The 27457-nt window shown below is 46.1% G+C and overlaps 1 protein-coding gene across 2 annotated transcripts; it reads left to right on the forward strand.

The window, feature by feature from the left end:
* Positions 1-27457, forward strand: RUBCNL (rubicon like autophagy enhancer). 2 transcript variants are annotated; one of them, XM_059995937.1, is made up of 14 exons: positions 1-344; positions 1938-2569; positions 6008-6090; positions 6549-6759; positions 10693-10794; positions 11250-11310; positions 12110-12239; positions 14156-14301; positions 15762-15826; positions 20930-21168; positions 22240-22301; positions 23873-24026; positions 25001-25091; positions 26251-26451. In XM_059995937.1, exons 2-14 carry the CDS (start codon positions 2032-2034, stop codon positions 26370-26372), a joined length of 2004 nt encoding a protein of 667 aa, XP_059851920.1. In that variant the 5' UTR covers positions 1-344; positions 1938-2031; the 3' UTR covers positions 26373-26451. The 2 variants fall into 2 exon arrangements, with proteins under 2 accessions (XP_059851920.1, XP_059851921.1); XM_059995938.1 differs by lacking the exon at positions 23873-24026 and having other exon boundaries at positions 26251-27457.

Below are 27457 nucleotides of genomic sequence, written 5' to 3' on the forward strand. Positions count from 1 at the left end.
GGCTGGACAGAGATGACAGGAAGTATCAGGAAGTGAGAACTACTGTGATGAAAATTAAGCAAAGTGATGTGAGAAGGCATAACCAGGAAACTACGTTAAGAGAGGTAGTTAGGAAAGACTCCTTTGAGGAAGTCATTCGTAAACCCAGGCACGCATAAGAAAGGAAGGAGCCAGATGTGTGATCATTTGAGGGAAGAGTGGTCCAAGCAGAGAGATTACAACGGAGCCCAGAGAGTGGGCAAGAGCGTGTGGGACTCAAGGTTTGCTGCGTGGTTGGGACTTCCGGAGGTTGGACAGGCGAGAGAGGTCTGCAGGACAGGATCATGTCATGACTGGAGGACAAGGTAAGGATTTTGGATTTTATTCCAGATTTGATGGGAAGCTATGGGGGTGGTCGATTAAGGGAATGATTTAGGTTTATAAAAGATATCTCTGAATAACTTGATTATAAATAGGTGAGAGTGGAAGCACAGAGACCATTGGGAAGATGGCGGGAGATCCAGTGGGAGAAGATGCTGACTTACACTAGGGTGGTGGCTGTAGATATAAGCTTGCTGGTAGGTTAAAGATGGAGAGCCTGGGAAGGTAGGGTCAGTACTGACTCCTACATTCGGGGCTTCAGCAACTAGGGGGTTGCTGAGATGGGGAAAACCAGGCAGGAGCAGATTTGGGGGGGGAAAAATCAGTGTCTATTTTGAATATATCAGGTTGTGATGCCTTCTTGACAAACGTCAACTAAGCAGTAAGATACGCTAGCCCAGAGTTCAGGGGAGGTCAGGAATAGAGATCCATGTGGGAGCCGCCTATATATAATGATGGTGTTTAAAGCCGTGGAACTTTTTTTTTTTTTTTTGTGGTACACGGGCCTCTCACTGTTGTGGCCTCTTCCGCTGCGGAGCACAGGCTCCGGACGCACAGGCTCAGCGGTCATGGCTCACGGGCCCAGCCGCTCCGCTGCATGTGGGATCTTCCCCGACTGGGGCACGAACCCGTGTCCTCTGCATCGGCAGGCGGACTCTCATCCACTGTGCCACCAGGGAAGCCCAAAGCCCTGGAACGTTATGAGGACCAAAGTCGGAGGCTCACGGCAGTGTGCCCATGGATTTCACCTTTCCTTTAGGGTCACTGCCCAAGCAGACACCTCCATCTCTAAACCTTCCCCCTGCCAACCTTGCTTTGGCTGTTGAAGGCTGTTTGGAGCTTTACAACGTGAAGGACAGTGGGAGAACATTAGGAAGACACATGTGCTGGGCCTGTAATTAGTGACGAGAGCGCTTCTCATCTGTGTGGCTCTCAACATTGTAATCACTGCCTAACTTACTAAAGCTAAAGATGGGGCTGAAAAGTGAGTGGAGCATTTTAAAGACAGAGTCTAGGTTTGCAGTGTGGTCTTTAGATATTATAAGCCAATCATAAATTCGCATTGCTGTTATAATCTAAGTAAGTATTACAGGCTCATGTAAAGTTATACAAAACAGAAGTTTTTGGTGCTATTGGTTGTTCTCAGTTTCACATGCCACTTGCCTACTTTGTTGAAATACAAACACAAACTAAATAGAAATAAGAAACTATGAACGTGTGTCTTTACTTCCAGATGGCATTCCCATTTTGAGTTGACATTTAATGCATGGGTGTTTTACATTTTTACCTGTTTTTTTATCAGCAGTATCCTTACACGACTTTATCCTGGTATAAAAATAATATTTTTATGCTTTGAAATCCCTTTCCTATCCCAATGTCATATCCCTTACGTTTGCTTCTAGTTTTATGGCTGATTCATTTATTAATTTTTTCCTTTTAAATCCAAGCGGAATTTACTGTCTTGTATAGGACGAAGTAGAAACTTTATTTCTTGTTTCTTTGCTTCCTTAAAAGAATTTGGAGTTAAAAATATGATCGAGCCCTTGTTTATCGTGTATGATTCTTGCTCATTGCAGGTAAGCTCCCCAAGCCCTCTAGCTGACCAGGTGGTGAGTTCAAGGTCCTAATCCAACAGCACAAGGGAATTCACACCAGTCCTGAGCCTCGAAGATGGTGTCACAGTCTGCGGGCCGGCAGGACTCTCCTGTGGACCCCTGCGAAGGAATCAGCAATGACCCTGGCGACATTGATGGTTCGCCCAGCCTCCTGGACACGGACCACCTCTCTTGCGCATCAGACATCAGGTTTACGAGGCACAGAGCTGCCTGGATTAACCCCCAGTGTGTGCAGCAACAGCTGCAGGACTCGCCCCCCCAGGTGCCAGCAGTGGGGAACAGAGAGAGCCGTGTTGCCTGGGACGCTGCCTCTCCCTTGGGCCCTTCACCGTTATCTCTTGGGGACTCCGTGGTGGAGACATCATTGTCGAAGGGCACTGTGGACTCCATGGGCAGCTCCTCTGCCCGGGGCTCAGCTGAAAAAGGCGGTGGCTTCTCTCTTACTTCAAAGGAAGAACGGGCAGTGCTCCCAGGACGCTGTCCTTGGACGCCTCTGTTCACAAGCTCCAAGATCGACTTGGCTGCCTCCCCGTGTCGTGAGGCTGACGATACTTTTTTCAAGCCTTCCCAGCTGACAGCTTCCACTGATGCAGGTAACTCTGGGGGGGACTGCCCTCCTTCCTGTCTGTTCTCACACCAGCTCTGCCCGGGGCTGAGGCCAGGTGCTCCTCGCGAGGGAAAAGCTCCTGGGTTTCCACTTTGCCCACGATCCAGGGCATGGGCTCAGTTCATGCTGTCTTTGGCCCAGCACCACGGGTCACGATGGGCGGAGTCAAGGATACCCCTTCTCCTTAGACTGCAGGGAAATGTCATCTTAGCTCAACTTAGTTGATAATCAGTGTCACCTGCCATCTTGGAGCAGGTATGTGCCCTGCAGGAGAGCGCCAGAAGTGCTCTGCATTCAGTGTGGTGATGGAAGGTGGTCCAGACAGAGTGGGCTCCGGTTCACACCAGTGCTGAGGTAGGAGAGGAACTCGCCTCCCCTGTTAGATTTACCTGGACAGGGTGTGGCTAGAAAAAAAGTAAGACTTAAACACAGTAACCACAATTCCTCCAAACTGGAGAAAACCTTTTCCTGTTAAAACCAGGGCTATGAGGTGACACACGTATTCCTAAAATACTGAAATTCCTAAAATGAGACAATCCATTCCAAACGCCACTCAAGAGTCAATAAATTAGCAATTCTTGTTAAAATGTGTGGCATGCTTAGTTTATTTTAAAATATTCATTATGCTATATTCACACTTTTTTTTTTGTGGTACGCGGGCCTCTCACTGTTGTGGCCTCTCCCGTTGCGGAGCACAGGCTCCGGACGCGCAGGCTCAGCTGCCATGGCTCACGGGCCCAGCCGCTCTGCGGCTTGTGGGATCCTCCCGGACCAGGACACGAACCCGTGTCCCCTGCATTGGCAGGCGGACTCTCAACCACTGCACCACCAGGGAAGCCCTATATTCACACTTTGCATTAACGTGTATTTCTGTTGGAATCCTAGTTCAAATAGTCAATGAAGTTTTTTCTTTCAAAACAGTTTTAAAAGCTGCCTGCCTTTGTGTGTGCGCGCGCGTGTGTGTGTGTGTGTGTGTGTGTGTGTGTATTTATTTCTCACTAGCAGGAACCAATCCTCCCCCTTTCCTAAAATACGGGGTTCATTTGTTCTATTGAAATTTTTGAAAAGTCAAAGATGGTGACAATCTTTAACGTATTATTAATACTTTAGGAAGAGCAGATTTTGGACAGTGGTTCAGTGGGCTAACTTTGAGTTAAGAACCAAATTTGAGCAAAATGGCATAGTCTGATCATAGGCCTTTTTTCTCTTTTCGCTCCCCTGGCCGGATAGCTCTCAGGAAAAGAGTGACTTGTAAATCCACTGGTTGAAAAGTAAGAAATTAGTTTCCTGCTAGGTTGTCTCAGGGAAGAGTGAGGGAAAAACAGAGAAAATTGAAAGGCCTCTCTCCCGCAGGCCACCACCACGACAGCTTATAAAGTGACAGAAGATGACCTGTAGGGCCTAGTGTACCCCTGCCCCAAATCATTTTTTGTATTCCTCTACAGGAAGTGGTTCTGCAATTTCAAGTTATCCTTTCTCCAAGAAAGAAAACAGGCACCCCAGCCGCTTTGTCCAAAAACAGTGATTCCCAGCAATCTAAGTACCTTTAAAAACCACTCTGTCTTTTGAGAGTATCTCTTAAACTTGGTAAGGGGATTCATTCCATGGGCTTAAGAAAAAGAAGTTCCGAGTGAGATGGTTCTTTCTTTCTTTGATGTGGGGAGTGCAGGCATTTGCCACAAGGCCTGGGATTTTCCTGGATCTGCTGCCTCTCAAATGAAAGCAGCAGGGTTTTCCTTTTTTAGATTATTTGGGAGGGAAAGACACCTGAGCCTGTCAGCATTTCCTGGGGCTGTAAGAAACAATTCCTTTTGTCTGCATAGGATCTACACGTTTACAAAGTGGTTTCACATTCCTTATCTCCTTCAGTTTCCTAATAAGGTAAGTATCCCAATAATAATAATTATCCCAATTCCAGGGATGAGGAAATTTTACTGCAGAGGCATAGCTGGTGAACGGCAGTGGGCCTGGAACCGGAATCCACTGTCTGATTTTTCTCTGTGCTTTTTCCTCTATCCTCAGGGTCCCCAAACTATGACCTGTAGCCAAACCCCGCCAGACTCCTGATTTTACAAATACAGTTGTGTTTGTTTTGTCTGTAGCTGTTTTCTCAGGACAGTGGCAGAACTGAGTAGTAATTGCAACGAATGCTCTGTGGCCCTCAGGTCCTACAATATTTACTACCTAGTCCTTTTCAGAAAAAGGTTGCCCACCCCAGATGGCTTCTGAAGCTAAGAGGTCCAGAGTTTTCCATGCAACAGTGGAGTTCTTGAAGACGAGGCAGAGGGCTTGGAGGGATTCTGCTTGTCTCTCTGTTTGCCACCCCGAGAGCTGTAAAGCCTTCAAAACATCTGTAGCATTTTGTTCTGATTCACCAGGTTGGGACAACAGCGCTTATGGCTCTCACAGAAATGTTTTGCCTTACAAGCTGCAATAAGATGTCACACGACAGGCCTCATTTTTGTCTTGGTGGTGTTCATTGCCAGTAATGGAGTGGCTTCATAAGGACGCAGAATGGATGAGTCAGCCGAATATATCCTCTGCAGCTTCTTCTTGTTTTTGACTGGAGGAAGAACATTTTAGAGAAGCAGTGCTGACCTTTTTCAGATAGATTTTGCTTCTGTAAACAGGAAATTTTAGGTCAAATGCAGTGAGTTGGAGGAATGATCCCACAATTCTTAAGGCCCTGCTTCTAGACTGCTCCTTCTCACCCTCCATCTCCTGTAGGTAGATTCCATGATCCTCTTCTCTTTCTACCCTCTTTCCTCATTGGTCTCCTCCATTCCCATGGCTCTCTGGGAATCCTTCTCTGAGGATTCCTCCCAAGTTACTCCAGAAGCTTCTTGCAGAAATGATGACCCTTTGCCATCTGCAAGGTCTACCATCAGAAGGGTCTTTCTTCTTCTGTCGTCCTAATTTATTCTAGAAGTGTGCTGATTTTTATTTTTCATATTTATTTATTTTATTTTTTGTTTTATTTATTTACTTATTTGGCTGCATCGGGTCTTAGTTGCGGCATGCAGGATCTTTCCTTGTGGTACACAGGCTCTTTGTTGCAGCGCAAGGGCTTCTCTCTAGTCGTGGCGTGTGGGTTTTCTCTCTCTAGTGGTGGCGCATGGCGCACAGACTCCAGAGCGTGTGGGCCCCGTAGTTTGCGGCACGCGGGCTCTCTCGTTGAAGCGCGCGAGCTCAGTAGTTGTGGTGCTCGGGCTTAGTTGCCCCGCGGCATGTGGGATCTTAGTTCCCCGACCAGGGATCGAACCTGCGTCCCCTGCGTTGCAAGGAAGATTCTTTACCACTGGACCACCAGGGAAGACCCTGTGCTGATTTTTAAAACAGCATTTAAAAGCCACTCCCTAGAATTGTTCTTAGATCATCTTTGAACTTCTTTTTCTCTATTTTTAATAACTTACTGTATTGGCAGGTGCTATTCAAGTCGGTGGGAGAACCGTTTCTTCAAATTCCTTCTCACCAGAGGCATTCGTGCTCCCTGTGGATGTGGAAAAGGTGAACACAGCTTCTTTTTTCTTTTTAAAACCACCGAGAGTGTTAATCCCTTAGAACGTGCTGTTCTGATTTCAGTCTGGAAGCTTCACTGGATGAGACATGGCAAATAAGTTTCATTTCAGCATTTGAGTGGTAGTGTGTGCACTCAGCTGGGAAGTTTTCCATGACTGATGAATGATGTCTCCCACTGAGGCACCACCAGTCTAGGGTTTCATATCACAAGAAATTCAACTTGGGTCATCTTTTGGTTGCAGTGGGCTAAATCTTCTGTCTCTGGAAGATATGGGCTGTACTTGAGGTAATGACCTATGATAACGCAGTTAAATAAACATTTATATGTCTATGCATTAACTCCACTTAAATACAACTTCTTGATTTGTCAATCTAATACCCCCTCAGTGGAAAAAAAAGTTGATTATGCTTGTGAGAATTTTAACTGATCATCTTTTCTCCTGCAGGAAAATGCCCACTTTTACATCGCAGATATGATTATCTCAGTCATGGAGAATACGAAGTGTAGCATTCTGAGTCAACAGCACACAGAGACCCGGAGTACAGGAGAGGCCGGCGGGCCGCTCGGGCGTGAGCCGGCAGACTTGGAAGGGGTGTTTTATAGCCACATAAAGCAGGAATCCGGCTCTTCCACTTCGTCCGACAGTGGCTCTGAAGGCAAGTGGGGCAACTACGAGAACGCTCCCTGCTGCATTTGCCACGTGCATCCCCTCTGTCTGAAGCTTCTGGAGTAACCTGTGCAATGCCCGCCATTTCTGCCGCTTGGCTTGGGATTGGTCACTGTGCTCCATTCAGTTATGAAATCGATGTGCTTTTCTCTTGGGCGCCATCCCGCTTTCCCTCTTCCTCTGTCTTGTCACTCAGCATCCCTCTTCTTACACAGGCTTCCTTCTCACCCCCCCCCACCCCCCCGTAGACCTCTTTCATTCATCCCCATAACAAGGAGCCCACGATGCACTGGGTGCTGGGAATCTGCAGGCAACAGGATGTGCTCCTTTCCCCAGGGAGCTGTCACGCCGGAGCAGAGGCTGAGAAAGGGATGCGTGATCGCTGGGCTAACAGAACCAAGGGCCCAGCGTGGCGAGTCACGGGCTCAGGGCATCTCTCTTTATTCTGGGATCCGGGGAGCCTTCCTGGACAGGAGGGGACCTAAGCTGAGAACTGAAGTTAGGACTTAACTATTTTCTTCCCATTTCCTAAGTCTGAGTCCTGCTTCAGTCCTAGATTCTTTCTCTGTATTTACTTCCTGGGAGATTGCATCCACTGCAATGCTTTTCCATTATTCCTTCTCCCTTGATCTCTCCCCAGTTTCTTCCCAGCCTTTCACCTCTCTTCTAAGGGCTTGCTTCACAAGCCTGGGAGCTGTGGAACGCGTTTACCTGGTGGGCAGGTAACTAACTTAACTTGTCTAAGCTAGTCATCTGTCACTCCCTTACAACCCCCCTCCTTTCAAAAAAAAATGAAAACTAAAGCCTCCTTTTCGCTGGGACTGCCTTTACTTAGCATCTTAATCAGGAACCTTCCAGTGACGAGGGAGGCACCAGCTCCGTGTGTAGCACAACGCAGGTGCACGATCAATAGATGTCGAATAGACTACCTCGCTCAAATTTACAGGGATTTTTTTATAAAAAGTTTACAAAGCATCCTCATCGGACCCAGTGGTGGCCAGTACAGCACTGACCAGTAGAGAGGCAGCTCTGGCATCTGTCTTTTCTGGGGTTTTGTGGCTTCTCATTACTTCTCTTCGTGCAGTTGTTTCCTTCTCCTTTTCCTGCGGCTAGACTTCTACCCTCCCCCTAGCATCTGGTTTCAGCTCGGCAGTCCCCCTGATGGCTCAGTCAGGGTCTCACGGCTCAACCTAGCCTTTCAGGACCCCAAGTCCACATTCCCAGGGAACAGCACCTGGCTGGGCCTGCTTTGACGGGGTGTCCACAACTGGTCAGCCAGCGGTGGCCAGGGGAGCCGGGGAATGTGATATGGACCATGGTCCCCCTTGAGGCCACCCGTGGGGAGAAAAGAAGGGATTCGTATTCCTGTACACGGGGCCCTACCTGTGCCTCTTCTTCCTCATGCCCATGCTCCGTCCTGTTTCTACAAGGGAAAAAAATCAGTCTTGACTTAACAGTAATACAACATCCTGCCACCTGTGCCCCAGTCCCACCTTTCACCTGGACCATCACAGCAGCCTCTGGCCAGTCATTCTGTAACAGCTGCATCTAGGTCCTCCGTGTACGTTTGCTGTCTTTGATTTTCTCTCTTTACTTTCAGCCTCTTTCCCCTCGTCGATTCTACACACATCTGTTCTCCTAGAACACAGCTTCTAATCCTCTAAAATGGCCTGCTGAGTTTGTTCCACAATTTACCCTGGGGTTTCAGCCTTTGGTGGCCACCTGCTCCCTGCCTCTCCAACAGGCATCTCCCGCCATTTGCTTCCCTGTGCTGTACCGTGCGCTCCGGTTTTACTAGCCTGTTCTACTCGCTGGCAGACATTTTTCATAAGCCCCTGCCTCCCTCCCTTTGCTTCCCTGGGCTCCCCTGGATTGCCGGTTCCCCAGGAACAGCACACTAGTTCCTTCCTCCTTCCCATTCTTCAAAAGCAATCTCCCGCTACGAGCTCTGTGGCATGCTCCCCGATTTGTGTCACAGGGCAGAGGTACCATTCATGGGAAATGAATCACAAGCTGTGCTCCAGGATGCTCTGTGATTATCTATGTGCATGGCTCCCCCGACCTCTGAACTTCTGAAGGCCCACGACACACACCTTGCTTTCTTGTGGTTAAGTGTGTTGGTGTCTCAGCCCCCTCATGAGGTCTTAAGCTCTTTGAGAGATTAGAATTTGTCTTATTTATATTTGCATTCAATATAGTGCCTGGCCTGAAATATTTTATAAATATTTGTTGAATGGTTGACTGGAAGCTCATGCTTAGCTGAAATTTTGTTTTTGTTTTTTTTGTTTTTGTTTTTCCGGTACGCGGGCCTCTCACTGTTGTGGCCCCTCCCGTTGCGGAGCACAGGCTCCGGACGCGCAGGCTCAGCGGCCATGGCTCACGGGCCCAGCCGCTCCGCGGCATGTGGGATCTTCCCCGACCGGGGCACGAACCCGTGTCCCCTGCATCGGCAGGTGGACTCTCAACCACTGCGCCACCAGGGAAGCCCTTAGCTGAAATTTTTTAAAAATATGAATATGTGAAATGAAATTTAAAAATATTTCTACCACACAGATAAAAATATTTATCTTTTATCACTCTTGTGACATTTATGGTCATAGAGGTTACTCCATGAGGTAAGGCAGGCGTTCAACAAATTGCAGGTTGATCAAGAGAGTATTAAAAACAAAAAACGAAAAACTAGACAGTATCAGCATGCACCTCACATAGGGGGAGCGATGCTTCCTGGAACTTTATCAGTTAAGTCTATTTTTGTGCCTGTACTAGGTTGCTATGTAAATTGTATGTTACTGCTGACCATGATCGAAAGAGTGTGAGAAACACAGAGGTGGGTGAAATTGTCCCCATTTAACCCATGAGGAAAGCAAGCTGAGAAGTTGATTGTCTCCCAGCTAGAACGGTTTTTCAATGATCACATTTTTCAGTGAGGGTGTTTCTTGAGGTAATAGCATGATTTGCAAAACCATTTCCCAATTCTTTGGCATTTAGGTAGCTTTCAATATTTTAACACTTTAAAAGGACTGCAGATAGCTCCTTGGTGATCAAAACCTTCCTCTTCCACTTTTTCCCCTCTGTTTAATGACATTCTTGGGATAATCCCCCAAACTGGTATTAGGGGTAGAAAAGCATAAACGTGTTTGTATTCGTTTCCTGGGACTCCTGTAGCCAAATATGACAAACTGGGTGATGTAAGACAACAGAAATTTAGCCTCTCACAGTCGTGGAGGCCAGAGGTCAGCCATGAAGTTGTTGGAAAGGTTGGTTCCTTCCAGAGGCTCTGGGCCACGCCTGTCTCCTGGCTTCTGTCAGTTGCTGGGGATCCTTGATGTTCCTTGGTGTGAGGACACATCCCTCCAGTCTCTGCCTCCATCTTCACAGGATGTTCTTTCTCCGAATATCTGTGTCTGTGTCCACATCTCCCTCTTTTTATGACACCAGTCGTATTGGATCTAGGGCTTGCCCTGATCCAGTACGACCTCAGCTTAACTTGATTACAATGCAATGACCCTATTTCCAAATCAGGTCACATTCACAGGTTCTGGGTAGACATGATTTTGGGGGACATGTTCAACCCAGTACAATGTTTGTCACCTATACTTTTTGCCTCACTGTGAAAAAAAAAGTGTTTTTCCCCCTCTTTCATTTTGTGAAACACTGTATTATGGACATTTTCAAACTTACATAAAAGTAGGCAGAATACTCCTAGGGACCCCAATAGACTCAGCAGTCTGTTTCACTTAATCATGTAAATATAAGAACAACACAAAAAGAGCTCCCTGTACTTTTTAATTCTTACAGCTGAATGTTAAAATTAAAAAAAAATCAACTAGCCCTTTCATTCCCCAATTTCGATTTAGCTGGGTGTTGCAGGTTGGGCAGTCCTTTTTCTTCTTGTTGGTGAAATCTTCCTTTCTTCTTCTAGGTTGTGCTGTGTTACAGGTGAGCCCAGTGGTTGAAACACCTACTTACTGTGATGTGATGAAGGATGACTGCAAATGTGACTTGGATGAATTCGTTATCGTAGGTAAGATTCGGAAACTCATGATCTGTGACTAGGTACCCTCCTCCCCACATACATACTGGCACTCTTCACACACAGTACCACCTTACGTGGCATTCAGAGAAGCTCCTCCCAAGATCAGACAATGTCCCTGATATAAAAAATAAGATGTGTCGATATTAATCTCTCATCTCATTTGTAGATTTGAATGCAAAAGCAGGTGCTCGTTATGGTCCGATATCTGTTTGGCGCCTCAGTTATATTTTGATGAAATTTCAGATGGGCATATTTTGAAATCCCATCTTTGGTCATTAGCTGTAGTCTCATAGTAGAAACACAAAAGAATGTGAAGTATGGAGATGCTGAATAATCGGTCCCTTCTCAGATGCAGGCAGCTCTTTCTGTGTTCTCATAACTTGACTACGATGAGGTGAAACAGATTAAAAGACCTCACTACCCTTTCTTTGATTTTCCCACAGAACTTGGAGATTTCAGCAATACCACAGAGACCTGTGGATGTTCCTGCAGCTCCTCTAAGAGGTATCATCTGCACGCAGACCCCCGGGCCATCACCTCTGAGGCTCTGTAGACCCCAGGCCTCTGACATCTTGGGCCCAATTCAGCCAGTTCCAATAACAAGGATTACTGCTTAGAAATGAAGCCATCACTACTAAAGTTCCTACAGTGTTTTTAGAGTGTTTCAAAGACTTTTTTTTTAAGTGTTTTTTTTTTGCGGTACACGGGCCTCTCACTGCTGCGGCCTCTCCCGTTGCGGAGCACAGGCTCCGGATGTGCAGGCTCAGCAGCCATGGCTCACGGGCCCAGCCGCTCCGCGGCATGTGGGATCCTCCCGGACCGGGGCATGAACTCGTGTCCCCTGCATCGGCAGGCGGACTCTCAACCACTGCGCCACCAGGGAAGCCCCTTTCAAAGACTCTTGTACACATTCTCATTAATCCTCATGGGTGGGATGGGCGGGTTTTCTTAAACCCCATTTTATGGATGCAGAAACTGAGGTTCGGACGAGATGTGCCTCAGGACGCCGTGCTGTTAAAGAGCAGAGGTAGGGCTTGCGCTCAGGTCTTCTGACTCTACATCTGGTGCTCTTTTCACCATCCCTCCCCTTGGTACCCTCAAAAAACACAAGCTGCCCTGTTGAGCATGGAGGCATTGAGTCGAGTAAGATAACCGTCGGTGGTCACGGTAAGATGCACGGTCTGTTGTATGACACCTCCTCTGGTTTTTGGAGAAGGAAGGAGAGTTGAAAACCTGAAGCACAAGACCGTAAAATATACGGTTGTGAATATAGTGTTCCATTTTTGCATCTCTTCCATTTTAGTGTCGTTTATGAGCCAAACTTCAATTCGGCTGAGCTAATAGCCAAAGAGTTATACCACCTCTTCAGGAAGTGCTGGATGTCAGAAGTTAATTATCAGCTGGCAGGCTCCCTGAACGCAGCTGACTCCATAGTAAGTATCAACAGAAGTTGACCTTGAATCAAAGGTTCCTAAATTCTCATTTTTCCTGCTGTTCACATCAGATGTTTCTGTCTTTGTTGCTGGGTGCTGATGGATCTGATGTTTATTGAGCGCTTGTGATGCACCAGGGTCTGTGCTCAGCAATTCATGTTTTAATCCTCACAAGTCTCCTATTAGGTAGATGCTACTGTTATTTTAGTTCCAGACCCTCAGTGGGGCTGGTCAGTGGTAGAGCGGCGGGAGTCGAGCCCCAGGCTGCCTCGTTTGAAAGCCCAGGCTGGTTCCCTTCCACACTGCCCGCCGAGCAGGCCACCCACCGCGGCAGAGGACTCTGTGGCAGAGGCTAAAGTCGGGGTGGGAGAAAAGCACTCTGGAAGTGCAGGGAAGGCAGTGTTCCATTTCATCAGGGGAACTTGGGAAGGCTGATAGGCGATCTCAGAATTCAAGGTAAGCGTCAGGCCAGGCAGAACTGTAGCAGGTAGGGGCACGTGAAGGGCACTCTTGGCAAAGGGCAGCTGGAGCAAAAGTGACAGGGAGGTGCGGGGTGTGTTTCCCTTTTTATTTTTTTGGCCACACCACAGGGCATGCGAGATCTTAGTTCCCCAGCCAGGGATCAAACCTGAGCCCCCTGCAGTGGAAGCTCAGAGTCTTAACCACTGGACCGCCAGGGAAGTCTGCATGGTGTGTTTCTTTTTTTTCTTAATATTTTTAAAAATTAATTAATTTAGTTATCTTTGGCTGCATTGGGTCTTTGTTTCTTCTGGCGGGCTTTTCTCTGGTTGCAGTGAGCGGGGGCTGCTCTTTGTTGCGGTGCGTGGGCTTCTCATTGCGGTGGCTTCTCTTGTTGCGGAGCACAGGCTCTAGGCGCGCGGGCTTCAGTAGTTGTGACACGTGGGCTCAGTAGTTGTGACTCGCGGGCTCTAGAGTGCAGGCTCAGTAGTTGTGGCGCACGGGCTTAGTTGCTCCGCGGCATGTGGGACCTTCCCGGACCAGGCATTGAACCTGTGTCCCCCACATTGGCAGGCGGATTCTTAACTGCTGCTCCACCAGGGAAGTCCACATGGTGTGTTTCTTGAGCAGATTGATTCGGTGTGGTTGGAAAACGTGTGTTTGTGTGTAGTTGGGTGTGTTTTGGGGACAGTTAATCTTAATCTTCCTTGGAAATTAAGCTCAAAAGTGACCAAACTATGGAGGGCATAGATGCTAAGTTCAGGAGTTTGGATTTTAGATGCTAAGAGGAAAGTATAATGGTTGGGAGAGGTGCCTCTGCACCTGTATAAGCCGGCAAGTGTCTGCAGAGAGCTGCTTCTGGAAAAGTCTGACTACAACAGGGGATTCTGATCCGCACCGTTTGTCAGCCTATTGACTAAGCAGGGTAAGGTTCTGCTGTGCAGGAAAGCATTCCAGGTCACACTGACCTACTTACAGCAATCTGAAGTCTGGAAACAAAAGAACTAACTGAAAATACCAAGCAAAGTGATCTCAGCTGCGTGATGTCTTAAGCAATTCTCCTGCAGAGGGTTTTAAGTACAGGGAGGGCTCTGCCCAGGTCCTTTAGTTCAGATGAAAGCAGTTTTCATTTCTCAAGGTAAATTTTAATGTTGCAAACACATTTGAATGTTCTTTTTTTTTTTTTTTTTTTTGCGGTACGCGGGCCTCTCACTGTTGTGGCCTCTCCCGTTGCGGAGCACAGGCTCCAGACGTGCAGGCCCAGCGGCCATGGCTCACGGGCCCAGCCGCTCCACGGCATGCAGGATCTTCCCAGACCGGGGCTCGAACCCGTGTCCCCTGCATCGGCAGGCGGACTCTCAACCACCGCGCCACCAGGGAAGCCCTGAATGTTCTTTTATTTCAGTTCCTGAAATATGCCTGTTGCTCCTAAATCCTCTTCTGGGTTATTTATGCAGGTTGTAAATGAAGAATGTGTCCAGAAAGACTTTGAATCCAGCACGGATGTAGTACAGGAAATTAAATTGAAGTCGAGGATCAGAGGGACTGGAGACTGGGCGCCCCCTAGGTTTCAAATCATATTTAATGTTCATCCACCACTCAAGTAAGTCTGGGTTGCTGCTTGGACCCTCCAGTCCAGTTAAAGCAAGTTGTGATGGGTCCCGCCTGACTCGTTCTGAAAATAGGTGAAGGCAAAAAATAATATACCAAGGGACAAAGAAAAATTTGTTTTAGGAAGAGTAAAGTTGGGCATATTTTTCTGAGCTAGCTTTCTTGGCACCCTGTTTATCATGGGCTTTTGGGTTCTGTAAGTTTTGACAACTTGAGAATTTAACTATGTGTCCTTAATTATGAACATTACATAACAATTGAAAAGTAAATAGGCTCATATTAAGTGGCTAATAGTGAGCTTTAAAAATTACATACAGTAATTTTAAGACTAGCCCACTATTTTCCAGTGCAATGTGAAGTAAAAATCAATGAATTACTTTTTTTAAAGGAAAATTTAATCTTGAAAAGCGCACCTCTAGTTAAGAAACATAACAGAATGCAAATAAAAATATCTTTGTTCTCTATGAAGTAACGAAATCCTAAAAGACAAAAAAACTAAGATGGTGCAAAAAAAGGAAATAAATACATTGTATATAAATATATATAATAATTTAAAGTAGTGTTTATTGTGAGACTAGATGACATTGTAGACAAAGGGACATTGTAACGAAGTACAGTTTTTTTCATTCCTCTTGGTTGGTATTTAATACAGTGTACAAACTGCAGTGTTATGAAGAGACTGGTAAGGGTCATTGCCTTCCCTGTGGAGGTGCCTTATAGACTGACTTTATTTTTTTCTTTCAAGAGAATGCCAGGAAGTTCTCTGGGGCTGCTTGGGCAGAAGAGCCCCCTCTCCAAGCCTTGTTGAGGGGTCATTTCCCTTGGTGTGGGATGTCTTTCCTCTGGGATTTCCCTGGGTCCTCTCAAACGCACATGAGTAGGGTTCCACGTATTTTTACCGTGGCCACTTTTGCTGACCCTAATCTGTATTAAAATTTTACAACTTTCTCCATATTTCCAAATCCCATGTGGAACTGTGACGCTCACAGTTCAATAGCAAACACTTCAGTAGACTATCTTTCACCAAAAATGTTTGATAGCATCGTCTTACATTACCTCTTATTCATCTAAATGTCTTTGGGTCCATCTGTAAACTGCCCGAGTGCATCATCTCTTGGTGTCTCGTACCCCTGAACTTTCTCCTGTATATTACGTGCCTCTAGTTCTCCGTGGAGAGAGAATCCTGTGTATGTCCAGTGAGACGTCTCTAAGGACCCCTCGGTGGAATAGTTACTCGTGATACCGACTTCTGCTTTGGTGGTAGCAGAGGCTTTTAAAAGACCGAGAGATTTCAACTAGAAAACTCTACTGAATAATTCTATTTCTTTCCCAAATGAAAAATGATAAAATTAAGCCAAGAAAAGTACGATGATGTCAATTTCTCTTCCAATCAGTGAAAAATGCCCCCTTGGCCTTTTCTGAAATGTAACTCTTATCATTTTCTGCCCTCAGGAGGGATCTCATGGTAGCAGCCCAAAATTTTTTCTGTGCTGGCTGTGGAACTCCGATAGAACCTAGTAAGTATGGATAATGGGTTGCCTGCTTATTAGGTGATAACATTGTTTTCTTAAAACATAAGTATGGGTATATTTTTCTCTCAAATGCATACAAGCAATAATTACACAGCAACAAATCTTCTGTTCAACAATGGTTTGATTCATAAGCATGTGAATGAAATTTACGTAATTTCATATCCATACCCTTGCATTTTTAAATACTGTAAGTTAAAAAGCACCCCCAAATAACCAATTCTTATATTTCCTGTTTATCCCTCTATACATCAGAGTTGGGCGGTGCATCTGTTTTTGTCAGAGATGCCTTTGATGAGAAGTTATAGGCGCTTCATGATGCTGTCCTCTCTTTCGTGAAGAGGCCACCGTGACCTACAAGGCTCTGTGACTGCCCATTACCTCTCCGACTCTTATCTCCTAGCTTTCTCCCCATCGGGCATTGAGCTCCAGCCACAGGGCCTCCCTGTTGGTCCTTGAAGGCGGCAGGCTCTCTCCTGACTCAGGGATTTGCATTTGTGCTTCCCTCTCCCTGGAATGCCCTCCCTACAGCATCCCCCTGACTGGTTCTCTTCCTTCCGTCCCATCTTCATTCACAGATCTTCCCTGGCTACCCTATCGAAACTGTCCACCTCACCACCCTCCTGGCCACAAACACACACATACACACTTTATATTCCCCTTCCTTTCTAATTTTTATTCAACCACTTATCTCCCTAAAATATTCTTTCCTATTTTACTGATTTTTCTTATTATTGTCTGTCTCCGTCAGAAGACTCTAGTTCCATGAGGACAGATATGTGGTCTGTTTTATCCATTGCTTTATCTATTGCTCCTACAAGCGTACCTGGCACACAGTTGGGACTCAGAAGATGTTTGTTGAATGACTGAATGGCTTATGCAGGAGCTAGCCAGACTCCTCTAAGAGGGTTTCAGGGAGTGGCCCCAGGGCCTAGAAAATTAGGTCTCACCCCGTCAGAAAGGCGAGTTGCTCTCTTGAGACTGGGAATCACTTGTTTTGCTGTGAAGGCATCCATAGGTCTAACCTGAGAAGGTTGGGAAAGGAGCTTTGTGGGAAAGCGTTCCTTTGATAGGCAATCTTGGAAGGAAAAAGACTTTGAGCATCTCCACCTCAAGAAATAAAAATAGAAAGCAGGAATCTATCTGAACTTCCTTCTGCCATGCTGAATGGTAACGCCTGCCATGTGTCACAGTTGTAACTAATTTTCTTTGAATGACCCTCTTCCCCGCTAGTCTAGTGGGGACCATGTCTCCTTGGTTAACCACTGTATCCTGGTGCCTCAGTAGATATTGAATGCATGACTCAGAAAGTGTGAATGCATGCCTATGATTCCACCAACTTTTAAAGTACTTCCCAGAGTTTGTTCACATGTGGGGACGTAGGCCTGCACCACTGATAACAGCATGGTCCTTCCCTCATGAAGCTTGCTGACAGGAAGTCATCAGCCAAGTAAATAACAGGGCGATGCCTGCGACAAAAGAGAAAGGCAAGTGTGCTGTGGGATTTACAGCCAGGGAACTTAATCTGGGCTCGGGGGGGCTGGGAGTGAAAGGTTTCATAAGGAAGTGATTGTCCCCAAAGGAGAGGGAGGGGGAGGGGGAGGGGGAGAGAGAGTGTGTGTGTGTGTGTATGTACGGGTTGGGGGGGGGTCACCATATGTAAAGGGCCCAAGGCTACTGCAAAGAAGTCCTATATGACTGGAGAGTAGGAACAAGATCAGACAACATGCTGCAGAGGTAGGCAGAGCACAGACGGCAGGAGCGTTAGCAACCGTGGAAATCATTTTGGACTTTTCCCGTGAACTTCCTATAGTTCTTAGGATAATTTTAACTTTTCATTTTGAGATATTTTTAGACTTACAGAGGAGTTGCAAAAATAGTACAGGCACAACCCATATACCCTTCACCCACCCTTCACCTTATAATAATCATAGTATAATTATTAAAACTGATACATTAGCATTGATACAATCCTAGTAACTAACCTACAGTGTTTATTTGGGTTTCACTAATGGCCGCTATCCATTCCGGGGTCCAATCCAGAATTCCACACTCAATTTGGTTGTCGTGTCTTCTTACTCTCCTCCAATCTCACACAAACTGAATCATTTGAAACGTAAGCAGCAGAAAGGATGGTATTTTACCCTTTAGCAGGTCCTAAAAATAAGGATGACGAACAGTTATCCCACCAAAGAAAATTAATAACGATTCTCTAATATTGTCTAATACTAGTCCAGATTCATTCGTGGTCCTCAAGATGATGTTTATAGCTAATTTGTCCACCAAGTTTCATACATTGCATTTCGTCATTATTTCTCTTTAGTCAGCTTTATTCTAGAACTGAACTGTCCAGTATGGTAGCCACTAGCCCCTGTGGCTACTGAAAATTAAAATTAATTAAAATTAAAAATCCAGTTCCTCAAGCACACGGGTCACATTTCAAGTGCCTAGCAGCCGCCTCTGGCCAGTAGTGACTGTATCAGGACAGCACAGATCAAGAACGTTTCTGTCCTCACAGAAAGCTCTGTTGGACAGCGCTGTTCTAGAGCTTTTCCCTCTTATTTTTTTTCTATGACCCTGACTTTTCCTGAGATGAGGACAACTGTGGCTTAGAGCAGAGTTTCTCAACCTCAGTGCTGCTGACTTTGTTATGTGTGGGGGATGGGGTGGGAGAGGCTATGCTGTGCGTTGTTGTGAGGGGCATGGGGGAGACTACCCCGTGAGTTGTAGGAAGTTGGGCAGCATCCCTAGATGCCTCTAGCAGCTCCCCAGTGGTGACAACCAAAATTGTCTCTAGACATTTCCATATGTCCCTTAGGGGGAAAATCACTCCTGGTCGAGAACCGCTGGTTTAGCGTGCTCTGTTTTGTTCTGTTTTAATTCAAGGACTGAGGAAACCAAAAGAGATGGACGTAATTCGTTCTGTATTGATAGTATAATGCTTAGTATGCATTCAATGAAATTTGGTGAATGAGTGGCTGGATGTTGAAACATTAGGATTTTAGATGTTAGAGAAAGATGCATTCTAACAGGAAAATGCACTGGCCCCTTCTGTCCTCCTCTGTCTTCACGTCTTGCTAAGTTCGATCAGAAAAATGGAGTTCAGGGGCCAGGATATGCCTGTGTTTTTCCCGTTTAATATAAAACGTGTTGAGGCCCTATCATACGCAAAATAATACTCATTATTCTTCATATCAGAGATCCTAATCCAAGGTGGGAAATAGACTCAGTACAGTAGACTTTTCAAAGTTTCAAATGTGAGAGCTCAGACATGAATCATTAAGCACTTACTAAGTTCTTCACAAATAATTTGTCAACCCTAGAGGAGTGTTATATGTTAGAGTTTGATAATAGCGTGTGTACATATGTACTTACTGTTGACCCTCATCCCTCACAAATTCCGTATTTGCAAATTTGCCTACTCCCTAAAATTTACTTGTGACTCCAAAATCAGTGCTCACGGGGTTTTCACAGGCATTCACAGGTACGTGCAAAGCACCGAAAAATTTATCGCCCGAAATGTGAGTTGCCCGGTGCACTTGCTCTCAGCTGAAATTGAACAAGGCAGCTCTGCCTCCTTGTTTCAGCTCTCATGCTGTAAACAAGTCCTTCTCACAGTTTATTTAGTGCCATGTGTTTTTACATTTTTGCATTTTGGGGTGGTTTCAGCTGTTTAAAATGGCCCCCAAGCATAGTGCTGAAATGCTGTCCAGTGTTCCTAAGCACAGGAAGGCTGTGATGCGCCTTAAGGAGAAAATCAGCTTCCTTCATGAATGATAAATGTCGGCTCATCTTAGACCCTAGGCTTGAGGGAGGAGCGCGTAGGAGGCTTAACTGAACTGCCATTTTCTTTCTTAAGCCGGGTGGTGGGCACCCAGGTATTGGCTGCATTAATTTCTATACTTATTGTTTGTCAATATGTTTTATTAACAATATCTCCAAAAGCAATGCATGTTCATTTTAGCAAATTAAAAAGTGCAAAGAGCAAAACTCCTTTCTTTCCCCCACCCTCTAGAAGTATTCAGTGATGGCTTTTTGGTGGGCACTTTTTTGGACCGTGTGTGGTTATTTTTAAAAACAAGATACAGATCACATAATACACACCTATACCTGCACGGCCACTGCCCACACTCTTCCCTGTATTTCATAGACCCCCGGGCATCTCACTGTTGAGTGCGCCGCGCTTATCTAACCAGTTGCTTCTTAATGGATACTTAGATCGCCCCCCCCCCCATCTATTATAAATGTGCTGTAATGAACGATTTTCTCTATTGCCACACGTGCCAGTTAGCGTTTCTGTCTAATGCTGCAGAATTAAGATGACTGCCTCATGTTTAAGAATTGAACTGTATCACGGAAATGTCCTAAAAGGCAGCCTCTCCTGTCAGCCCTGTGGGTGAGCGCCCACCACGCTGCACCTCACCAGCTCTGGATCTCTTAAATGTGTGACAGTCTGAGTCAAAGCCAAGTTTTCACTCATTTTATATGCATGTCTTTGTTACCGAGTGTTTTTTACAGCTTTACTGGCTGTGTTTCCTCTTCCTATGTATTCCCAGCCTTTGTGCGTGTTTTTATTTCTTTCCTCACCGATTTATTCAAGAACTCTTTGGGGTGCTACTTCCTAACAGTCTACGTAACGTGCGTTATCATTTCCAAAGCATGTGTCATATGTGTGATATCACGGAATCCAGTTCTGAGTTGTTTTCGTGGCTTCAGGACCGTTAGCCCGAAGAGATTCGGGCTTATAAGAGTCTTCCTGCCAGTAAGGGGTTGAGGCTGGACTCCCACCAAATCCCCAGACCCTGAATCTCATATTCTTTTGACCACACGTCAGTTTAAAAGGCCCATCTTCCAAATCCCAGAGTGTTTCGGGAGGGTTCTATTTCCCGACATCTGTTACACGAAAGCAAAGCTCATGAACGGCCATGACTCGAGGCCTCCCGTGTCTGCCGGAGCTTCCCCAGCACGGCTTCAGCGTCCTGAAAACAGCGAGCGGAGTCTTGCCCTTGGGAGGGAATTGGAGGTGGGGACAGGCAAGGGTGGGTTTCCAGCGTCAGGCGATCAGTGCTCATCCTTCCGTGTGTCCCGCAGAATTTGTGAAGCGGCTCCGGTACTGCGAATACCTGGGCAAGTATTTCTGTGACTGCTGCCACTCGTACGCGGAGTCGTGCATCCCGGCCCGCATCCTCAGGCTGTGGGACTTCAGGAGGTACTACGTCAGCAATTTCTCCAAACGGCTGCTGGATAGCATATGGTACCAGCCCATCTTCAACTTGCTGCACGTGGGCCACGGCCTGTATACGAAGGCCAAGGAGCTGGACAGAGTGAGGGTGAGCAACTGCCTTTCCGGGGAAGGGAGTCCAGTGGCTGAAAGGGTCCTGTGGCAGCAGATGGACATCTCCCCCAGCTCAGGGCCTCCAGACAGACCCTCAAAGGGGCGGATTTACCATCCAGCGGATGGAACTTACGCTTCAGAGACGCTCGTCTGCTTGGGTTCTTTCCGTGGTCCCAAACCAAATTTCACATTTATGCGTAGTTTTCATTTATGCCTAGCTTTTGAATTTTATTCTCTTTTGAATAAAAATTGTATGTGTTTAAGGTGTACAACATGACGATTTGGTATACGTATACGTGGTGAAATGATTGCTAGTCAAGCTAATGAACGTATCCATCCCCCCACACAGTTACCTGTTGGGTGTGTGTGGTAAGAACACCTGAAATTTACTCTCAGCAGATTTCCAGTATTTAATATAGTCTCGTGAACTGTAGTCATCATGCTATCCATGAGGTCTCTAGACTTTTCCTACGTAACTGAAACTCTGTACCCTGGACCAGCATCCCCCCATTTCCCTCACTTCTTCCTCCCTAGGAACCACCCTTCTAGTCTCTGCTTTTATGTACCTGACTTTTTTAGATTCCACATATAAGTGAGATCATGCAGTTTTCGTCTTTCTGTGTCTGGTTTATCTCACTTAGCATAATGTCCTCCAGGTTCATCCATGGTGTCTCAAATCACAGGACCTCCTCCTTTTGTATATAGTTTGGTGTTTTTCTTAAAGAAGGCCCCCAGCATTGTATAAGCTTCAGGTTCCCCGAGACCTGGGTCCCTCCTGGACCCTCTGTAGATCTCTGGACTCAGTAATGAACCCCTGCTATAAAGACTGTGTATTTCAAAAGCTTATTTTCTAGAGTTGTAGCATTTCAAGGTTAGAAATAACATTTAATTTTGACTTGTACCTTTCCAGTGTTTTTTTTTTTAACATCTTTAATGGAGTAGAATTGCTTTACAATGGTGTGTTAGTTTCTGCTGTATCACAAAGTGAGTCAGCTACACGTGTACATATACCTCCAGTGTTATTTCATCACATTTACTTTTCCCCCTGTTTGGTTCCTCACATCAGGAAATCCAGGAGCAGCTATTTCACATCAGGAAGCTGTTGAAGACCTGCAGGTTTGCTGAAAGGTGCTACTGCTGGCTGGGCGGGCAGGCGGGCCTGTGAATGGGAGGTCTGATAACCCCACGCACTTGCTGATCCTTTGTGCCTCCAGGCCCAGCTCCTCCAGTACATAGCAGTCACCTTGTGACTCTCCTTGGGGATGCGGACCCCCTCTTGAGTGTTGCTAAGCCTTCTAACTCACTAGCAGGGAATTTAACATGTTAAGAAGAATGGACCAGTATAAGGATGAAACAGCTCTAGCCAGTGGGCTATTATTATTATTATCATTATTTTAAATTGCGATAAAATACACATAACATAGAATTTACCATCCTAACCCTTTGTAAGTGTCCAGTTAAGGGGTTAAGTTCACATTGCTGGCCAACCATCACCACAGAACTCTTTTCATCTTGTAAAACGGAAGCTCTGTACCCATTCAACACCATCTCCCCAGCCTCCATTCCCCCAGCCCATGGGAACCACCCTTCTCTTTTCTGCCTCTATGATTTTGACTATTCCAAGTACCTCATATGAGTGGAATCGAACAGTATTTGTCATTTTGTGACTGGTTTATTTCACGTAGTATCATGTCTTTAAGCTTCACCCCACGCTGTGGCCTGTGTCAGGATGTCCTTCCTTTGTAAGGCTGAATGACACTGCACTGTATGGACCCATCCACCCTTCTTGGGTTGCTTTCTTTTGCTTATTGTGACTAGTGTTGCTATGCTGATAGAGAGGCATGTCAACTTTTATTGGCTGTGTAATAGTCTGTACTATGATGTGGTATTAAGTATTGTCCTATTACTGAACACCTCATACATTTTAAATATCTTTTGTTATTAAAAAAAAAAGCACTAAGCTTTAGCTGAATCTCTGACCACGTCCATAGGTATAGCCTGAGGATGAACTTCTGAAGGCTATGTCCATAAAGGCACAGGCATGAATTTAGCAGAGATTTTTGCAGTATGCGGGCCTCTCACTGTTGTGGCCTCTCCCGTTGCGGAGCACAGGCTCCGGACACGCAGGCTCAGTGGCCATGGCTCACGGGCCCAGCTGCTCCGCGGCATGTGGGATCTTCCCGAACCGGGGCACGAACCCACGTCCCCTGCCTCGGCAGGCGGATTCTCAACCACTGCGCCACCAGGGAAGCACTGGATGCCTGAATCTTAATCTCAGTGCTGGACCAGTGGTTTGGGAGTCATAGTAACTCTCCTGAGGCATCACTCAGTGATGCTGATGGACGTGAAATTTAGTGGAAATGAATCAAGTGGTAATTTTTATCTCAGTGCACGTTTTCAGGACTGGAAAAACAAATTTTCAGTTTTCTTTTGCTCAACGTGCACATGGGCAGGCTGCCAGAGACACTTTTCTTGTTCAGCTTTTTGAAATTCGGTGTTTATGGAATTTTAACTTCCTGGCTTCCAAGCAGATTGGCAAAATGTAAAGAGGAGAGTAAAGTTAACTTGTTCCTGGGGCTATTTTTTTTAAAAGTTGAATCCAAAATATTCAGTGTGAGTGCCAGGGAAAAGCACCCCCCTGTTTCTGCCCTTGCCTGTGTCAGGTGGGTTTGATTTCCCCTTGGTTTCCTTTCCGGCAGCACATTAAAGGAGTTTGAACAGGTGCCAGGACACTTGACTGATAAGCTTAACCTGTTCTCCCTGGAGGACCTGGTCCGGGTCAAGAAAGGGCTGCTGGCGCCCTTGCTCAAGGACATTCTGAAAGTTTCCCTCGCGCACGTGGCCAGCTGTGAGGTGAGGTTTGTCTGCCCTGGTGGGTGCATCCCTGAACTGTCCCTTCTGTGGCCAGGCCTGGGCAGGTTGTTCTGCACTTGCCTCGTTTAACCCTCACAAACTCTGAGGAAAGTACCAGCAACACTATTTGCGGATGAGAAAAAATGAGGTTCGGAGCTGTTAAGTACCAGACCAAAAGCATCTTACTGGGATGCAAGCCTGGGCCAAGCGACTTGTCGTCTGGGCACCCAGTGCTGTGTGGGACCTCCCTTGACTCCCATCTGCCCTGACGTGCCAAATGCAGCTGTGTAGACTCAGGATCCAGTGGATCAGGACCTCTGTGTCTTCAGAGCCTGACAAGTTGCAGGGGAGCTATCAGAAACAAAATGAGATCCTTTAAGGACACCTATTTAAAATCATGATCTTCCTCTGGTGCCTCAAACTGCCCTGATGTGCAATTTCTCCAGACAAAACAAATGCACATTTATTGTTCTGATTCTTCCATTGTGGCAGGATATAGCATCCCGTTCCTTCTAGAGGCTAGAATCATAGACATTTCAACATTGGTGTTTACAGAACTCTGTATGTCATTAGAACTCTTGTATAGTGAGAGCAGTTTACAGTCTTGGCTTATAGAATACCAAACTGAAATCTTTACATCATCTGCCGTAGACAAGCTTTTTAATTGTTACGTATATCCACGACATTCAGTGGCCTTGTGCAAATATGATATGTTGCTTAGGCATATCTTTTGTCCTATGCAGAATGTTTCATTTGACTTCTATGAAAATTGCAATTCACGAATTTATATAAACGTTTTAAATGCAGAAACTTGTTACTTCCACAGTCAATCTGGGGGATGCTGGAATAAAAGATTTCAATACCTGGGGGAAAAACTGGTGTTTATAAAGTTCTGTGAAAGTGGTAACTCAGCTTCTGCGTCAGGAGAAACATTACCAACGAGGACTCTCACTTTTTGACTCCTATTCTTACAGCTGTGTCAAGGAAAGGGTTTCATTTGTGAATTTTGCCGGAGTACAGCTGTCATCTTCCCATTTCAGACTGCAACGTGTAGAAGATGTTCAGGTATCATAATGCGATAATACCTTAAGCTTTATAGTGGCTTAATAACTTAAGCGCAACGTTAAGTTTGATGACTTAAGCACAAAATTAACCTTAGCTTAAAAACAGCTTAATAACTAAAGCACTGTGTTATTTCTTTAAAGTATAATAATGCTGGTGTGTGCTTCTATGTTGAATTGGAGCCAATAAAGGTTTGGGTGCACAGTGGGGAGAATTTGAGTGGGGCAGAACTAAAGGATGATGTCTTATGGAACAGGGTTTGGCGAGAGGAGGTGGTCCCTGTTTGGCCTGTCCCCCAATTCTTCTACATCAGGGCAAGTTACAGCTGCCCCTGTTTTTTTTTTGTTTTTTTTTTGCGGTACGCGGGCCTCTCACTGCTTTGGCCTCTCCCGTTGCGGAGCACAGGCTCCGGACGCGCAGGCTCAGCAGCCATGGCTCACGGGCCCAGCCGCTCCGCGGCATGTGGGATCTTCCCGAACCGGGGCACGAACCCACGTCCCCTGCCTCGGCAGGTGGACTCTCAACCACTGCGCCACCAGGGAAGCCCCAGCTGCCCCCCTGTTTTGTAATTGAATCACAGCCAATCCCAAGTTCACTAGGGCACTTCTCAGGTTCAACACCTGCGAGAGTATGAAGGCAGCAGGGTTGGGCAGAGGGAGAAGTTGAACTGTGGTGGGGTTGCCATGAAGACTCAGTGCATCTCAGGAGAGCTGGGATGGTTTTGCGGCATTTTGCCAAACTGGAGACAAGAGAGCCAGCCAGGCCTTTAAACATCATATTGACCAGTCACTAGATGCGGGCTGGGGCCAGCGAGGGGGCATGACCTTGATCAAGCCATTTCCCGAGAAGGGATGCTTCCTCCTGAGCCATCAGCCATTGGTGTGGTGATGCACTCTTAGCACCCTGGGGGGCGGTCTTTGGACAGATCTGGGAGGCGCTGCAGCCTCCACGACATCAAGCTCTCTGAGCCTCATGTTCTACTGGCCCTCATGACCTACTGGGGACTTTACAGTCCCTCTGAGTTTCAACCTGCCTGACTTCTCTTTGGAAGACTCTGGTTTCTGGGTTCAGATCCCCTCTCTCCCTGGGATGGGATGAGCGTCTGTACATATTTGAGAAAACCAGCTACCTGTCAGCTGACGGCTGTCCTCCTTGCTTGCAGCGTGCAGGGCTTGCTTTCACAAGCAGTGCTTCCAGGCCTCCGAGTGCCCCCGGTGTGCGAGGATCGCAGCGAGGAGAAGACTTTTGGAAAGTTTGCCCTCTGTGGCGACGTCAAGCCCTTGACTGTCGTGAGAAAGACTGTGAAACACTTGTTATGATTACGTCTCCTATTGATAAGATTGTTTTATTATTATAATTTTTTTTTTTTTTTTTTTTTTTTTTTTTGCGGTTCTCTCACCGCCGTGGCTTCTCCCGTTGCGGAGCACAGGCTCCGGACGCGCAGGCTCAGCGGCCATGGCTCACGGGCCCAGCCGCTCCGCGGCACGTGGGATCTTCCTGGACCGGGGCACGAACCCGCGTCCCCTGCATCGGCACGCGGACTCTCAACCACTGCGCCACCAGGGAAGCCCAAGATTGTTTTATTATTGACTGTTGTCTATTAAGAAAAAAGATGGCCAATATTCTCTTCATTATATATATTTAATATTTTACGAGAATGCAGATCCTTTGTTATTAAGCCTAGGGTTGTTACTGGTGATTTTGTTTACAGATGTTCAATGTTTTTGCTGCTACTGTTTTTTTAAGGTTTTTTTCTTTTGATACTTCTTAAATTGTATTTGAATAGTTGTATTTAGCTAATGGTGGAGCCTATTTTTTATGAATTGTAACTGACAAGGCAAATGACTCAGTTCCTCTTCCCGTGAAGCTTGTTTTGTGAAAGGGATTGGTACTTCCAAGGAACAAAAAGGCAACCAAAACTCTGTTTGCTCAGGCATTTTTTTCCAACTTAAATTCCATTTTGTAATTATATCAGTCTTACAGATTTACTTATTCCGGGGTTTGTACAGAGGGTACGTATTACTTTTGCAGTTACATCTGTGTCAAAATGAGTTTATGCTTAGCGGTGTACGCAGGTGCCGTTTGAAGTAGTTGCCTCTAGATGGCGCTCTTTCAGGTGGCACAAATCAAACCTTTATTTGTCACCTCTGTTCCACAAAGTCAAGGGACGCATGGGTGGGTAGAACTTTGAGGGTTTTGTCTCATAGACATAAAATTGACCATAAGATATTTGAAGACTTAAATACGCTGTGGGGAAATGCTGTTAATGAACACAATGTGATTATAGTAATAACTTTAAAATCATAGACATTCCATTAACAAGGTTAAGTGAATCACTAAACCTTCATAAATTTCTTTTTCCTAATATT

This window comes from Delphinus delphis, chromosome 18 (assembly GCF_949987515.2).
Source record: "Delphinus delphis chromosome 18, mDelDel1.2, whole genome shotgun sequence".
In the NCBI taxonomy this organism is placed as follows: Eukaryota; Metazoa; Chordata; class Mammalia; order Artiodactyla; family Delphinidae; genus Delphinus; species Delphinus delphis.